This window comes from Anopheles coustani, chromosome 2 (genome assembly GCF_943734705.1).
Source record: "Anopheles coustani chromosome 2, idAnoCousDA_361_x.2, whole genome shotgun sequence".
Classification (NCBI taxonomy): Eukaryota; Metazoa; Arthropoda; class Insecta; order Diptera; family Culicidae; genus Anopheles; species Anopheles coustani.
The window spans coordinates 43,239,833-43,258,463 of NC_071289.1; the positions used below are offsets into that span (position 1 = coordinate 43,239,833).

The 18,631-nt window shown below is 42.0% G+C and overlaps 1 protein-coding gene across 1 annotated transcript in view; it reads right to left on the reverse strand.

Moving 5' to 3' along the window:
• The window catches only part of LOC131267111 (tyrosine-protein kinase Dnt-like), an 85,930-nt gene extending 68,591 nt beyond the window's left edge, over positions 1-17,339 (reverse strand). Inside the window, exon 1 of the mRNA XM_058269887.1 lies at positions 17,231-17,339. Within this exon, the coding sequence (XP_058125870.1) occupies positions 17,231-17,339 (109 nt within the window). The remainder of the gene's footprint in view (positions 1-17,230) is intronic.
• Between the last annotated feature and the right edge of the window lie 1,292 nt (positions 17,340-18,631).

Sequence of the window (18,631 nt, forward strand, 5' to 3'; positions counted from 1 at the left end):
ATTTCGAAGTGTACTTCATTCTAAGCCCTTCGTAACACGACATTTCCATTTCGGTGATAAAAAGACCACCAACCTCAAACCACACTTATCGTTCTCTTTTTACCGAAAGCATCCAACGGGCAGAAAAGTATCTCTTGCCATGTTCCGTTCGGTCGAGAAACACTTGCCCGTCGAGCGTATCTCTGGTTATTTCTTGAGCCCCAAACTTTGGTGGTTGTTGTCTCCATCAAAAGTGGCCTATCGTTTTATCGTTCTGGATTAACGGAATTTCAGCATAGCCTACCCCAAAAAGTAGCGGGAAAAGCTAACTGTCCATGGTTGTACGGAAGAGGAATTTCCAAGTTCGTTTCTCGAAACCGTCTTGATTCTTTTCGAAGCAAAGTTTCGTACACTTTCCAGCGTATCGGAAAAAAACACAGGAAGAGTTCCTACTCGGAAGAGGCCTCGGGGATGTCTAGCAAAGTGTTTCTTTCAATATTGAAGATCAACCTAAAAAGGATAAGCACTCGTGAGAAACGCGCCTGGAATATTTGTAGGATTCCCAGACTTTCGTAATTTATGAAGTGCGAACGACGCGAGAGTAATCGCGATAAGGAAAAAAAATTGTTACAACAGCACTTTTTGAAAACATTTAAACCGGAGGAAGGAAAAAGATAAATTGAAGAATTCGGGTAGAAGAAGCAGATATAGCATCACTCCGTTGAGCAAAAAATAATCTGCTGTATAATCCCAACACCCAGATAGCAGACAGCAGAAACGGAAAGAAAGAGAAGATTATTGCCCTTAATGGTTGGTAGTTGATGGATTTATCATTCCACGACGACGATGCGTTTTTCTCGGTGCCACGTGGTTTTGATTTACTTGGATCCGAGGCGGGTGTGTTGTTTTCACTAGGACTTGGAGTGTCCCAAACTGCACCGAAACTGCAGCAAACCGTTACAACGGGATCGTGTCATTTCGCGCTCCACATACCACGGTACTGCATTCCACCTTCCTGACCGGCTTGACATCTCAAATCTAAAAGTAATCTGACTGACACCAACCCATTCTTGGATGGCTGGGAATTCGAGGGCTTGACTTTGCTTGACTTATGGTTGATTGTCGTTCACTGGGAAAGGGATAGAGAATAGTTTTGAGTGGGGTAGGGTGGTGGTTTGGGGGTTTTAGAAAAATCTGTTGACTTTGAAAATAAATGGCGTTGGTTGACGGATTGATGGGGAATGGAGCCATCACCACCACTTGACAAATGACATCTTCTGGACCAGCTGGAGGCCCAAAAAGAATGAAATGAACAGGAGCGTTTTCCTTGAAGACCAACCAAGCTAGCTATTGGTGCACGTAAGTCTAGTGTTATTTGTGAAATATTCCCTTAACAACTCTTTCCACATCTGGTTGAAAAGAATCATTTAAATGTTAGATATTTAAAGCTCAAACATCTTATACGTTCTTCATGAATTCAATATAATATAATAATCATGCAGATCGATCTCTAGTTATGAGGAACCTTGCTTTGTTTTCACTTTCAATATCGTATTAGAATTTTATTTTTCCGAAAATAATAATGGAAGTTTCTTTACCATCCTTAGTGGAAGGGGTAAGGTAATTGTTGAAATTTTTCTTTGAGTGTTACTAAACATCACCACAAAATAAAAATTTGCTTGTGCCAGTACCAATAGTGGTTGTAGTGGAACAACATTCCAGCTCTACAACTAAATAAATACATTGGAGATATTTGTTCTCCGACCGACTACCTCGTTGAGGTAGACTTCACAAGCGAATGCTGTAAAATAAAAACAAGGAAAAGGAAAAGCACTACTGTTGTGGCAAATCAGCAAACAGCAGGTAACGGGAAAAAAAATGTGAAAAGATGAATGGTAACGGTCGTCGACGACAGTCCGGCGCGTGCACTTTGACACCGAAGTGATCCTGGCATTAGGAACGAGAGAAGAAGGTCGACGGGGGCTTTCGGATTCAGAGAAAAATGGAAAAATGTCGATAATTCCACAGCAGACTTTTTTATCTCGTCTAGCCTGAGGCGCCAGCAGGCCCACTGCCACACTGACTCTTCTGTCCATGCATTTGGAAAAACACGAGTGCATGCGACACAGTAACTCCGTGTCTCACTTCGTCGATATGGAAGTTCAAAGTCTCTGAAGAAGACAGAAGAATGGCACACGCACAAACAAGCTTCCCGGTCGCCGGTCGGAACCCACTTTCAAGCGGAAAAACGAATCGAGCTGGTGAACATCTTCCTCTGCCTTTCGACGCACTCACCTAATAGAGTTCGTGCCAAAATGGAAACACAAGAGTTAGAGAGCAGAATATAGCTCCGACAAACAAAAAATTGGGCGACCATCACTAAAAAGCTGCCTGTGTCCTTCGTCCCAGATCACACTATCGATAGAGGAAAAGAGTAGCTGCAAGGATTAGAAGGGAGATAAATGGAAACAAAAGGCCTGCCCGAGGCCTACTTTTCAGACCCGGTCGGTCGTTGCCGTCGTCTGGGCGCGCATCGGATACTCCCACATGGCAAAAGGAAAAAAGGAATTGGCAGCAGATAAGCCCAACGCAAAAGGACTCGCAAAAGATGAAAAACCCGGCATGTCGGTGGCGACAAAGTACGAACCATATACTCCAACACTAACCATCTACAATCTCAATTAACACTTATTCGAGGAATGGTCCGGGACATTCGCTTCAGGTTAACTCCAACAGCAGCAATGTAAACACGAAAGGAAATATTAATGTGTGAAAGCTCATTTGTCGAAACGGAAATTTTATGCAACGCACTAGGAAAAAAGATGCAAAAGGTAGAACCTTTCATTTCGACTCGAAAGTCATAACACGATGGTGAGCTTTCAGTGAAGAATATTTTACAGCCCAACAATCTTTGGGTTTTACGCCCAACAATCTTTGGGTTATTTTTACATAAATTGGAAAATAGACCCCTCGCGAAGCGAATGGTAGATTGAAAGAACAACGAAAAAAAAAATACGCTACTGGAATCAGACAACCTTAATCCGAGTGTACCAAACATAAATTACTTTCTGTAAAAAACGATGGAAAAACTCGGTTCATATGAAACACGATCGATATTTACAGAAGTTCTATTATGTTTTCGGAGGGGAAAACTATTTCAAGAAAGGGATAAAATAAGAATGATAAAACCATTGCTATATACTTGACAGTGCATCAATGAAAGCTTAGCGAAGTGCATGTGCATGAAAAGCATAAAAATGTATGCATTCATTTGCTATACAATTTTTTAAAATAGTAAAGAGAATTTTAAAGCACAGCTAGGTATCCAATACATGTCTTTAAGAAGACAACGTAGATGATGAGGATGGCGGTACAGATTGAGGGTTCACGAAGGGTACACGCGGCACACGATGGAAATGGTGGCCACGCCAAATTGGCATTCTGCCAAAGAGAGATGACCCCGCACAAAATATAGGAGCGGAGAAATTGGGAAAAGACAATGGAGAAAATGAAGGGAAAAATACATTTATCCAGAGTTTTTAGCAAAGCGTTGTGCGCACCATCATCAATTTCCTGGCTCGTTTGCTCGAAAGAACCCGTACTCGTGCGCCCGTGTGTGTTTTTCATAAAACACACCAAATAATCACCAGCTAATTACATACGCGGCGGAAGGAAGGCAAAAACCGTCGATGCCGCCGTTTCAAGGGACACAACGCCAAAGGGACGAGAAGGTGATACGGAGAAAGAGCAACATTATCGGAAGGGAAAATTGGCCGCTTTGGGTATCGAACGAAACGTGCACACGGTAAAAAACTAACAACGGAAAAAAACGACAAGAAACGCCCACAATCCAAGCGTTTTTTTCTTCTGTCGGAAAGATCGCCTCGCCTTGTAAAGGAAAAGCGAATGGAATAATAATCAACCCCAACCCGAGATGAGACAAACGAATCCCCACAAACTACCGTTTTGTCCATAAGGCAAAACCCATCAAGACACGGCGGATGATGAAAACTGGAAATTGTACTTGTCGTTTGCGGTTTTCAGGGCCGATCTTGTGTTTATTTTTATCTAAAGAACTCATGCGCTTGGCCAACGCAGACGCTCCTTCCTCATCACTCTGTTCCAGAAGCCTTCACCACAAACAAATGGTTTACTACTGCAACTGGTTCTCCTACAAGCCAAGGAACTTCGGGTTTAATGCAGTTTTATAATTCAGGTCGTTTTCCGCAAGACTGATTGAGCACTAATTCTGCCATCGCTTATACTTTTACTTACTCAATAAAGATCGTTCAGTAAACCGAAGCCGGAAAATTGATACAATCAAAAGAATGATTCCCGCTTCAGTTGTGCAAAACATTGGCTAGAAACATTAACAAACAGGACATACCGAAACATATGGGGTCGACGCTGTCCTTTGCAAAAGGTAAACAACACTTTGAAAAAGCGAAAAATTTACCATTAGCAAAAACATCTTTTACAGAAAACAAATTTAAACGAATCGAAAACCTCAAAAATCGTTTCATGGCTTCACCTAACCACAAGCCCAAAGCAAGAATCACCCTTTGGTGCTAAAACTGCTGCCGTTGGTCACTCGAAAGTGTTAATTAGAAGTTTTTCTCCTCTTCAACTTCATGGTATTCCACAACAAAAATAGCTTCACACAGCCTAATCCTCCCAAACACACATCACCCCGCAGCGATCGTTGGTCATTTACTTTCCAAAAGGCGACATTGCGAGGTCTAGGACATGCAAAGCGACCCGATTACCACGGGAAAGTGTAGAAAGAGTTCCTTCCTCTTGTCTCACTAATGTTTAGTGGGGACGAGGAAGCATTCTGTACAACTACTTTCCATTTGCCCAACCGGGTTGGTTGCCCTCGGAACGCGAAATCGAATGAACGTAGAGTGTGTTATCGCATACCTGAACTGTAATCTACACCGTGCTGCCGGAGCCAACACCCTGACGATTGTATGTCTACACAGCGACCTGAGTTTTTGTTCTTATGATCCTCAGACAAACACAGCCCAATGGTGTTCATGGTGGGAATCTAGAATAACCGGTTCAGCAATCGGCTTGGTGTATGCGGCTACTCTGGCCATAGACTGGACCTTCACACCAATAATATGCTAGGGCCAGTACTAGCGTAGAATACGCAGATTCTGTTTTTCTGATTCGCCCCGTCGTATGGTTTGTTTTTCTGCGCATTTCTGTTTGCTTCCTGCATGTTTTTCAAGTGTTCAAGTGCGATAAAGTACAGCACCGTTCATGAAGAGAATCCTCCTTTCTATCTAGGAAATCTCGGGCTGGGTTGGCGAGATGAGGCCAGAATAAATATGTGATCATGCAATAACAATTGTAGCATCATATTACTGCACTTATTGGATCCGGGTATGTGTCCATCCGTCTGTCTGTATGTCTGGCCGGGATGTTTGTCTGCACGTCGAAACAAAGGCTCGAATGTAATAGTGAGAGAAAACCTCGTGGAACATCGAAGTTGAACACTCGATTCGCTGGGGCGTCATCAACAACTCCTTGCGACAAACAAATCCCACCAGTTCTTCCACACAGTTCGGCTCATCATCGATGGCTTCCCTTTCCGGGATTCAATATTTTTTCCTGCTGTTTTCCCGCACACGGTCAAGTGGTTTTCTACTGAGCATTTCCTGTACGTTTCTCCTCCGTTGGTTGGTTTCCGTGAACAATGAGTTGTCCGGAGCGGAAAGGGAAAAATATCGCGGAAATCACTAACATACAGCCGCAGTTGTTTTCCTGTTTGGTGGGTTAAAAATGGAATTGCAGTTCAACTTTGAATGTCTATCCTCTTTTGTTTCTGTATTTCTGCAATGTGACCATGTAGAGTAGTGGTGTTGTGGCAGTACCTGTTTTTGTAGTCTTTTTGTTTTCATCTACCGGTAGTTATGTGGTGTTCCTGCTGCGAGAGATTTTGTCGCAACTCATTTGCGCCTCAAAGAGGAATGAATGTACCGGAAGTGCGATGCAGTATACCCCTCGCCACATATTCTATCGGTGCCATATGCCAAAGTGTACATCTCTTCCCGCTGGAGTTTGAAAAGACGTTGGGAGTTAACCAGTTTTCACAGCAAGAGTGGAAAACAAGCACGTAGTCCTACCGTTTCATAAATTTCCTTTTTTATCACCCAGCAGTTCAATACACACAAACTGCAGAAGTGCAACCGACGCATGCTACACCGAAGAAAAATCTTTGCCTTTGCAGGGTGCAGTCATGCAACAACCACCTACCAATGCAACCCACCCATCATCACCCTAACATCCCACCCTCTCCTGCCATGGCTAATTAACTTCAACGATGCTCGACTGAGTTCCGTTGATGATAATCCGATTGTGGCCCGATCGGGCGATACATTAATTTTTCTAGCTAGTAGCAGTAGCACTGCGTGGTTCGATTTTAGTTCGAGAGGATAAACAAAGATTGCCCCGACGGGGGTGGGATGGAGGTGATGGATTTGATTATGCTAATGAATTGTTTATGCCCAGCGATGGTGAAGCTGGCGGACTAAAACGGAACAACAAAAACCACCCGATAAGGTTTTTATCAAAACGATAATTTGAACTTAGTTTGGATCATAAATGCAGGATAAAACCAATCCCATATAAACTCAACCTACAAGTTGAAGTACATACAAACTGCATAGCAAGCTTGGGTCAGTCTTGAATTTCTTCATTAAAATGGTAACTTCATTTTCCAAACGTTCCGCAAACATACCTGCAATGAACAGTTAAAAAAGCCAATTAATATTGATGAATCTGCATTTCAGCTTCAAATCTGTTGTTGAATGACTCTGTTAATAGTTAAGTTAATAATATTAAAATATCATTTAAACATCAGAGCTATTTCTATAAATAGAAATCTTACCTAACCAACTTTATTCGATGCTTTAAAACGTCTTGAAACACGCTTGCCAGATTTATGTCCCTCAAAAGCAGCGCCCGATCAACGGGAAATAAAAGCTGATGCAGCTTCATAAACCTCGTTGAGTAATGATTGTTTGCCAGCGTGGTTAAAATTAGTCTGATCAAAATATTCAACCCTTTTTTCCATTGGACATTAAAAAAAAAACGTCGGGAGTGAAATTTTCCCTCTGAATGTTACCAAGTATCGAATTTCCAAACCTTTCCCCAGGGAGAAAGAGCGATGAAAGAATGTTTTCACTTCTTCTAATGAACGCTTCTTAAGCGTTGCCTCAAGTGTTTGGAAAAAGTTGTTCATATGATTTAACGATAAGCTGGTGTTGTTTGGAAGAAATAAAGTGAGGCAAAACACATGATTGCCTGCTCGGATGACGCAAATCCACCTGTTTGTCCTGCATAGCACCACCAACCAGTGGACATAATTGCTAATCGCTTTGAGACAACATCGCCTTCGTGCAGGAATACAACATTTTTCCCACCGGGAATTCACACACGGAAGGAGCAGTGAAAGAGTGGGTTACCGCAGAACAAATTTGAAATGTGTAATATTACCCAATGGCTTCTTCTTGTCGTACCCTTCTTTCATAACCTCGAGCAGCATAAATTGTTGTCCACTTTTCCAAGTTAATTTTCCTATTTTTCCAACACAACATGTCACCGTCACCGCTTAACATGATTTCACTTAATAACAGCTATATTTCCTCCTTTTGATCTGTTCGCCATCGAAAAACAACGCAATACGAGACTTTCGGAATACATTTTTCTACTTGCTTCTTGAAGGAGCTGTAAAAATGCTCGACATTGATAGACATTGAACGATGTAGTAGGGAGTTGGTGAAATTTCTTTGATTATTCATCAATCGATTTCTGCCAATACTAAACACCAAAAGTGTTGCTCAAGTACCATGGAACTTAGCTCTTCGTAAATCCCGCTTGCATTTCACCATAAACGAAAGAAATTTAAATTAATGTTTAATGATTAAACTAAAAGCATTGCGCGATACCGTTCACGTCAGTGTTCTGAAGTTTAGGTAACGCTTGAATGAAGGTTTTAGCACCTCGTTTTATCCAGTAATGGGGAGCAAACAGCATCCAAATTAAGTTAAACGTTCGCCTTCCAGGTGCTCTAGCTATAGCCGCCGCAAGTCATATAAAGCAGAAACGCATCAAATGTTGATAACCAAATATAGTGTTGGGATGAAATTGTGCACTAAGTATTTGCATCCTGTTGGGGCATTTTCAATCGTGGAGTCTCGGATTGAGAAGAAAATAAAAGGAAACAATTACTATCTCAACAGCTTGTTTCTCTTGCTTCCCAACTATAGCTTCCCATCACAAGAACCCCCACAAAGTATTTCCGATCAGTTGTGCTGCCGTTTGGAGAAGGTAACTTCCTGTTTCTGCGATCTAACAGGACGAAATATCACATACACAGACGTCAACTATGCTTCATGCCACCGGAAATGGGAGGAAAATAGCGAATAATTGAATCACCAATATGCTTCCTTTTTCACTATGGTGTATTTTCCCTCGCCAGGTTCGCGCGTTGGGTGGCAACCGATGGCAACTTGCCGGAAACACTCTTCTTTTCCCTGGTCTAGAGCTGATGACGTCGAGCTCGTGCGTGTTTGCTGGAAAAATCCCCGTCAATGTAGTTCTCCCGAGAAGGCAAAGATGTACGCGATGTTGATCGACGCGTGGTTGGAGAAAGCAGCGTGGTAAAATGATTTTCACCCTCGGGGAGTTGGGGTTCAACTGGCAATCTTCTTCTTCTTCTTCGTCCTCACGACGTTTGATATCATATCCATGGTATTTGCCATTTCCGTCCACGCCATTGGGAAGGAGGAGGAATGTGTTTGACGTATTCTGCCGCTGGAGGCCAAACACGTCAACGCCGGATGCTGCCACCGCAAGGCTCTCGTCACCTCTCCTTTTCCCCATTGAAGCTGCTACGACACGCAAGGTATTCTTCTTTGCGGGGATTGACGGCGCAAAATGCATCCAGAATTTTCCTCCATCTGGAAGACGGTGCGAAGATGATACTTTGCTCGGTTTGCGAAGATGGATGCCTTCGATAGTTCGGGTTGTAGAAAAATGCAATGGCCGCAGATTGATGCTTTGAGAAACGGAATTTGCTTTCTTGACGAAACACATGTCAAATAGCGACGTATGCAATTGAATTTCATGATCTTTCTTCACGACCCTATTGTAAGATGAAACTCCATTTGCATCCTCTTTTTAGCCTTTCCTTTTTATCTTCTTTTTGCACTTTAAGTTGAAATCAATTTTCATTTTTCAAATGTGATCTACTGGAAGCGAAGCTAAACGACAGTCGGCCGCTGTGGAAACCATGCACTTCTGGTAATAGAATTCATCTACCATGAAATAGGTACGATACTTCACTCAGTTTCCCGTTTCTCGTTAAACTTTGTCTTTCCAATTCACGAAACACTACCGAACTCTCTTCGGTCCAACTTTAGCACCATCCTGTAGAGAGTGACGAAATGAAACGATGCTTGAAGTCTAATGAGGAAACTCTAGTGAACAAGCAGAACCGCTTTAGTTCAAACGGATGTTTAGGATATTAACAAGTTATGCGACAAACATGGCCTTCGGAATATGAACAGTATGTTGCAGCATTTATGTACAGGATGTACATTAACTCATTTGTTTTCGAACCGTAATGTACTGTTTTTGACTTGAGTTTTGTTGATGATCGATGGATCGTAATTTATAATCAATTTTATAACGCTCATCGTAAAAAAAACTAGAGCATTAAAATACTCAAGTGCATAAAAACGTCGATAAAAATAAACGAAGCATAAGCAAAAAGTAACAAAACAGGAAATTGATCGAGCGTAAAACAAACAGAATGAAAAAACATTAAGTAAAACCCATGCGCCTGCACGGACATCCAGCAAAGGCAGCAAGGCAACGGTGTTTACTCAACGATGGCAACAAAATAATTTCAGTTACACCGAGCAACAAAACGGGGTGATCCTCGTGAATGCTTCCTTGATCATGTGTGGGACGTAGGGGTTTCGTCAGAGACGAGGAAAACCTGGCTAGAATAATAAACGTTCGCTTTTCATATCCGAAAAGCAAGTTCAGGTCACCTCGAGAAAGAGACGAAAAACCGAAATTATTTTTTTCACGAGCTTACTCCTCGGAGATGAATTTCTTGTCCTTTTCCTAAGGGTTCTATTTTCGAGATGGGGTGCAGCTTTTATGTTTCCCTTGGCTACTGTGCAGCCGACCTCTTGACTCGGTGAGACTCAAACAATTAAAAGCAATAAAATTTTAATTTATGACTTCGTTATTACATTTTCATATCCTTCCAAACTAGGCAAGCTACCGGGGTGCATATAGTCTCCTACTTCCCGGAGTTGAATTCTTCTTCGTTAAATTTCCATGAACCGGCCTTCCTTCCCTCGCAGACCCCGTCGTTTCCAAGGAAAAAAATAGCCAAATTTGTTTTGCGGTAGGCATTTTTTCTCCTGCCAATTGCATGGAAAGAAATAGTTCAACTTAACCATGGAATAGTTGAATGAAATTGTTTTTTCCTCCACGGAACCGTCGAAAATGAGAGCATAAACCCCTGAAACTGATCTGAAACATACAACCGCACAGATTAACAAGGTTTACAGCCGCTACCAAAACCAAACCCCGAGAACCATCCACATTCATTACAGATAAAAACAAAAAGGTCACCGAGGTTTACGTACGGGACCAGGGCGATTGTCATCATGTCGGAGTGGAGTGGGGTGGTGACCACAGGGATGATGATTTACGGCCCAGGCGGAATTTCGGTGGCTCGCGGATAACGTAAGGATGTAGAAGACCGCCGAATATGTATTCGAAGGTATAGTCTTAGATTTAGAATTTTTTTCTACTACAGAATAAAAAAAATCCGTTTGAGAAGAATTTTGAACTGCACTGGTGGTGACGTATGGGTCGGAGAACAATAAAAGAGGAACGCATAGCAAAAAGTAAACAAAATGCAACAACAGAATAGTCAAACTAACCGTGGTAAAGATAAAAGTCAATAAATTCAACACTCAAATCACTAATCCTTACTATTTAAGAAACGTTGGTATACTTTTGTGATGATCTACCTTCAAATTGGTTTATTATTCAACGAAAGTAAGGACATTGGTCAAGAAAATCACCCAGAAGTGGGTCAAACGCACCCACGACTATTGAATAATAGCAAAACCCTCTACATTTCTTTCCCTTGAGTAGATTTACGGAGATTTCAACGTATGGAGGGTTTGCATTGAGGGAGCATTGATGGTACTTCGTCGAAGCGGTTGTGGATTGAACTTTCAGTACAAAGAATAAATTCGTTTATACTTTTATCGTAATTTTAAGCCAACTGTAAATTGTCACAAAAAATTAAAAAGTGTCAACAGATTAGATTTAAGAACTCCCATGCATGAAAGGAACAAACAGATCTTTCACAGTGATGAAATACAATTTAACACTCCTATTGTTTCATTGCGACCGTCAACCGGAGATTTACACAGCAATCATTTCCTTTCGCTGCTATATTTTTGGTATCAAACCAAGGTAGTTAAACATTGAAACATTGCAATAATGGAATTTAAAATCGGTGTAAGAAATGGGAAATTTATTTCTACTGCAACTGGCGTTACTCTTTAAACACTGAAGAAGAGACAATTGACGTGGCTATCTTTTCAATAACCACATCAGGTGACCTGAGAAAAAGAAATGCGTTTACAAGGGAGGCAGACTTAAAATAACCCATCCGAGCACGTGGTTCCTGCATCCAAACACCGGTGCACAAAAATAGCTCCAGAGTTGAAACAAGAAACTTGAGATTGTCTTCCAATCCTGGACGTGCTCCACCATCGTATACTCGTAAAGAAAACATTAAAAACATTAACTACCTCCAAATACCGAAGAAGCAACAAGCGTGTCCAATGATTCGGAAATCCACGCAATGCAGAGACTGACTGAAGAAAACTGGACAAACATACCAGGGCTATGTATTCCCCGATTTTATTTACTTTTTGTCACCACATGTGGATGCACCAACCGTGCACAGAAGATTGTTTCCCTTGCACACGCCACGCGGTTCGATTTGGCATTACGATCCAATCGCATGTTCGGTTCACTATTGAGTTCTGGGTTAAAAAAAGATAACATTATTCCGGATCGCGTAGCTCCTGCTCAGATCATGCAAATAACTGTGATGTCTATTTATTTTAACCGGATTCTAGACAAGCTGACCTAAATCGATAGAACGAATTAGGGACGCATTTGTTTTCAGAGGAACATCACATCATCGCAATGAAGGTTCTAAATTTATCTCAGAAAACGCCGGAGTTCCATGGCGTGAAAATATGATAGAACTTCATAAACCACTTGAGAAAACAATAATTAAAATGGTATACAGCATACAGCAAACGCAACGACTCTCTAGTCAAATATCCCGCAGCGCGCTCTGAGGCGCATTATTTTAGCTTTTTTTTTGGGTAGGAGACTGTTTGGAACCATTCTTCCGTCAACATTACCACAACCCATTGTGCCCCAAACCCCAACGTTCTGGCACCGTCATACATCATCGCAAGTTAATGGAGAACTCCCGGTGGTAATTTCGTGGAATGGAAAATGGAGCCATAAAATATGCCTGGGTGCAGTATAATATTCCAACGTCAGAGCAATGTTTCAAGCTTAAGGGCAAGGTTTCGGCACAAAAACCACTCTTCTGCAGCAGTAGCCGGCAATAAACGGTTATGACATACGGTCGATCATCCCAAAAATTGGTCCCCCCGTGGTTTCGAACCCTTCTACGGTTCGCCGTTGAGGACGGCTCCGAATATCGGCAGAATAAACAAAACACGAAAAAAGCTAACTCTTTCTCCTCTGGGTATCCCAAATCATCACATTTGGATTGGGGGCTCGGCACGCCTGTCCGGCATGTTGGCAATATTTTTTCTGGTTATAATAGCCCTAAGACGGCTTCCAAAATATGCTACCAGAGACAGAACGATGGTAAGTGTGGCAAAAGAGTTTCGATTATTGTCGACAAGTTGTCTATCGACCATGTCAATCTTGAGGGGATGGAGAGGGGATGAACTGGGTATCCGTGGAAGGTTCTCCATCAGTGATGCTTATCCTCTTCCAATAGGAAATCGTGATGTATTGGAAACGGATTTTCCGTTTCGTTTCCACCGTCATGTTTGGAGGGAAGGCTCACGTGGCCACAATTGTGTTTGACTGTAGTGTGGTAGACTAAACTGGTACAATTGTTACGATAATCCGAGACGGAATGTCCCGCAGCACTGGGATCTATACCTAGGATCTATACCGTGGAGAAGAGTGCGGTAAGAATTTACGGTTATTTTTATACCAAACGCCTTCCTCCTCCGGGAATAGAACGTCCTTCTTTTCCCGTGGATGATGTGTTTCGATCGATATATAACGAATCGAATTCGTAACGTATTTTTTGCCGCTATTCGTTTTTTCGCAAAACATAGCACATGGCGGCAGCCGTTCTTGAACAGGTCTGCCGGTTGTGGGTAGTTGGACTCGAAACTCTTGGGAACAGAATAAAATACAAAAAAAAAATTGTTTCAAAAAGAATTAGCGCAAATCAGTACCAATTGCTGCAGACAATTTTATGTCTCCGGCGCTCTTCTCTGAAAAACCCTGAAAAGCTCGCCAGCATCTGAAGATGCTTCATTTAACATAAGGAGGAGAGAAAACCAACATGAACGCACCAAAAAGGGAAAATTATGGAAAGATGATGGTTACACACACCCGTTGTGAACGCATCTTAAACTATTATTACGACCAACCATTCGCACCGTGATCGATCGGCACGATCGTCGTTCGGCAGGTTCTCGCTATGGTTGACATCTCGAAAATCTGACAGCTATTCTGTCATCGCGCCTACATTTGGTTACTTTGATTTGTTCCATTATCATTCCTTCGAAACACGCAAATCGTAACGAGGCGGGGCCCTTGCAGGTGGCAACGTGCATGTACAGAATTTGATTAGATTCGTACATGTACTTGATTGAATTCGTCAGATTTGTCCATTTTCTGACGACATTTTTTCTCGTTTAGGCAAACATCGGTGTAAAAGATGTAGCTACGAGCATGAAGTGGTCATTAGAAATAAAACAATCCCAAATGGCAGAATCATTACATCCTACGGTTTTTCCGTTTTGGCTCCACAATATCCACGGAATATCGGAATGTCAAAAATGGCTGTTGGGTGTACGCGCAAATTAAAATTCATACTACGAAGTGCTGCGGACATTTTTCGAACGCAATTCGGATGGTCCTTTCGTCAAGTCTCGTGAGAGGAAGTAATGGGTAATTAATGGACAAGGAAGCATCAAACGAAAGGGACGTTTCAATTGCATTACTTTTCTGACAGTTCAAAGATAGTAACCACACTGATGCTGGAACTGCTACTGGGTCTGTTGTTTGGGCTTTCAACCGTAACGGAAAATAAACCAAAAAGATTAATTATGTTCTGCTCTTTGGCTTCGAGCGTGTGAGATAAGATTTGCTCCGCTCGAAATCAACGCACAACAGAAGGCGAAAGAAACTGACACTTAGCTCCTGGCTCATGATTTGATGTTTTAGCATTAACATTACTTAACCTTCTTCCCATTTGTTTCCATCGGCCAAAGCCTAAGTAAAGAGTTGTTTTGATGGCGTGTGTTGCTTATACTTTGCGGACGCCTCGAAATAAAATACCAGCTTTATCTCTGGGGCCAGAGTTCACAAGCCACTGCTTCATTCGTGATAATTTGAGCGGCACATGTCAAACAACATATTAACGATCTTAGACAATCTGATTCCATTGTCCTTACCAACTAATATAAATTTTAAATAAAAGCCTGTCCCAATTCCTTATGTCTCCTGCAAAGACTACAGGCCTTATAACAGGTTATTTCCATGGATAATAGCAGTTTACATTTCAATCTACTAAATATTGTATCGCGTTTGAAGGAAGCAACATCATCGATTTCTAAACAAACCAATTGACCACTTGACGCGTCGAAACGAATTCCAAAACTAAAGTGGTAGCGGGTCGGACAAAAAGGTTGTTCGGAATTTCTGAACAATGAGCCTCGTGGCGAACTCCGGTTTTTAGTTCACTTTATTTTTAACTGTATCTAAAGTGTTCGCAGCGTCACCGCACTAAAAAAATATCCACTTCTCCACGCTCCGGGTTTTTATGTCTGCTCGCAACTCAGATTCGCACCGAAAAGAGTTCTTCTCGCCCGTTCCGATCTCGGCTTACTTAGATTACGTCGGGCGAAATCACGCCCGAAAAAGTTAACACGTAAACATTATACAGTCGACTCTCGATAATTCAAACGTTCGATAATTCGAAACTCTCGATAATTCGAAGTACATGTATATCAGTAGTCCCTTGGAAAACTCTCACTATTTCGAATAAAAACAATACGATTTGGTACACTCGATAATGCGAAGTAAAATTCGAAGCTAGGTTGCTCTCTTCACGCGATAATTCGAGTTGGGTCCCTCCAACTTCGCATTATCTAGAGTCGACTGTATAAATTTCTCTGTTTAACGTCTCTTCCTTTCGCCTTCTGTTAATCTAAAACAACAGTAAAATAAGACAGAAGTAATTGGGTAAAGGTAAATGTTAAAACTTTTCCGGGCAAATTGAAATAAAAAGTTATGAAAAAGGGATAGTTTCCTACAGTATATGAAGAACGTGTTTGTGTGTGTTAGTGTGAAAGTAGTAGGAGGTATGTTGATGTTGATAGTTTTGCATACGGTTTTGGCATACTTTCATAAAACAGATTTTCAACGGATTTGTAATAAGAATGTGGAACTATCCGTAACTTTCTCCTTTCTTCATCACCCAAGAGGGTCGGGGACTCAAGAAATGCAAACAAATAAACAAACGTACGGAGTTAACCGAAAGGATAAAGTTCACTAGAGGAACTGGGGAAAGGTGATATGGTTACCGGTCGTTGGGTAAAAATGGAGGAAAAGGGACACATTATTTGCCCCAAAAACCCAGCTCATACGGAAGGACTATCAGTGACGCAGTGATAATCATCGGAACCGCCCTCACGTCCACCAGGACACACAGGACACGAAGGTGAAGAAGCGATGAAGACACGGTCAACATTGAACTTGTCATCCAATGGGTCCTTCTTTCTGTTCGATTGGATTTTCTAGAGGGTTATCAAAACTTCCCAAATACTTGAGGTTGTGAAGGGGGAAAAAGGAAACCCGTAACCTGATCAAAACAAACTTCAGGTAAGCGGAAGCGAATGATGGCAACGGGATGGAAAAGAAAGCCGGGGGACCAGCACCGATGAAAGGTCCTTTAATTGATTTATAACACGTAGCCCACAAAAAGGGATCTGATCTGGGTTTACCTGTTCTACCACAACGCTTCCTAAACTTTTTCCTCCTCATGGCATCCTCCGTTTTCCCACCCACCGGGATCTAAAACCCAGACAGAGAAAGAAGAAAAAGGTTGGTTTTGTAGGTTCGACATCGAAATTGTAGACTCCATGGGGTTTCCTGCTCATAGGAGTGATTGGAGAATTGTCCCGGTTTGATTGAAGCCTTTAGATAGAGAAACCCACGCCGATCGCATTGATATACCTCGGGTGGGTTTCCGATTTTTTTTTTTTAAGCAATGCTTTTTCGGCACCGTGAAGAGGCATTCGGAAAACTGTGCGGGGCTGGTGAAAGAGAGGAATAGATTCATTAGGAAAATATCCTGGATTCAAACTAATGAATAGAACCGGATCCAAGATTAAGAGGTGAAAGGAACCGCAAGCGGAAGCGCGTGTTGAAGAGTGGTTTCTAATCAGCGTGGAAAAAAGGATGATGATTAGCATCAAATAAACACGTCGTCATCGTTAGACAACAAAACCAAAACCTGCCTTTGAGCCGAAACCAAATCAGAAGCTGGTTGTCTTTTCACCTCCCCGGAGGTGACAAGGCAGGTCCTTTTTCCAGATGTTGTCTGTTTACACAACAAACAGATCGTTTTCGATTTTTTGTCGAGCTGTTTCGTTATTATTCTACGCAGAGATGGTAGTATTTTGTTGCGTTGTTTTCCAATTCATTTTTACAATTTACTAACAAAATACCGTCCTTCGGTAAATAACTAATAGGGAAACTTAACGGTAAACTTGAAATAGTATCCATAGCCTATTGTTTTTAATTCTCATGCAGGAAAATAGCTTGAAGCGTATGTTAGCAAGAAGGTTTTACAATGCAATGCAATGCGAATAGCCGTGGACGGGTGGAAAACTCTTACCTAATAATCTCTGGACTTCGATCTCGTTGAGGTACAGATTTAGATGAGCCCGACCGGTTACCACCAGCAGAGACAGCAATAAACCAACGTAAACACATAAATTCGTCATTCTGACGCACGGGTTTAAACTCTTCCTTCTTCCTATCTTGCTGCCCACCCAATTGCTGCTTCAGTTGTCTTCGTCGGCTGCACACTTTTCAACTTCTTTCCTCACCGCTTTGGCTTTTGTTGCGTTTTTTCTCCGGTGTTTTGTTTAGCCTTTACTTCTCTTTTCTTTCGCGGTATGCCTTATTTTCGGTTCACGGATTGGGTTTAGTTATTCTTGGTTCCACTTGGTTTTCTGGCTTCGTTTCTCCACTGCCTTCTTTTTCCAAACTACTTCTGCGTTGTGTTGCGCACCCGGATTCGTACGGCACTTCATCACTCTTTTTATTTCCTAACGCTGGACTTTTCAACGCGCAAATACACGCACAACAGGAAGATGTAAATACGCCTGGAAGCCCTTTGCATGTACGAGACTCTGTGCATACTTGCGATATGACGAATTCCCTGCACACAAGACACAAGAACGGAAGGGAAACTGTAAAATTCAACCAATCAACGAATCGATTGGAATTACACAACACTTCACGACGTACAATTTCCTATTGCTTTCTTTTTTCGACGCAAAACTGACGTCAACTTGAATCACAACAAACTGATTTCGATCTTCCTAGCAGGAAGGTTAGATACTTCACCAACACCCTTCCAAAATCATTTCTTGGGATTTAATGCATCTTTTACTTGGAATGCAACCAACACTTCATCGTTATGATTTCACTTTGGCACTTTCCACACATTTCCACTCCATATTTGCTGCTATGATTCCACACAAATTTGATTGTATCAACCCGTGTTGAAAATACAATTGAATAGCAAAATATTTTCTCTCAATGCAAACCTTTTCCCACTATAAACTGCAAATCTGCCGCAGATGATTGCCGGTTGCGAGTTGCGCTAGACCAGAACAAGATGCACTTCATAAACGGCCAGCTGCGATAACACAACACTTCGCGACGAAGCAGATCAAAACACGTTGTACTGCGCGCACTACGAAACACATCGACCTGTTTCACGCGACGGACGAAAGTAAACTGATCGGTGCATGTGCGTTCAACATCGCGTGAGCCGCGAACAGAAGAGAGATGGAAAATGTCTCGTGTCGCATTTTCGAAAATACGTGCTTCGGAAAACATCGGGCGATGTTTTTGCTTGCCGGCCGGCTCTCTTCGTTTGTTTTTTGCTTTCTATGTTTTATCCATGCTGTCAGTTGGTGTGGCGCTTTGGGGATGGAAGCATGCTTTTGTAAATTACATACATGCAGTTTCATGCTTTGGATTTTTGAAGCATGCTTACGTAGCT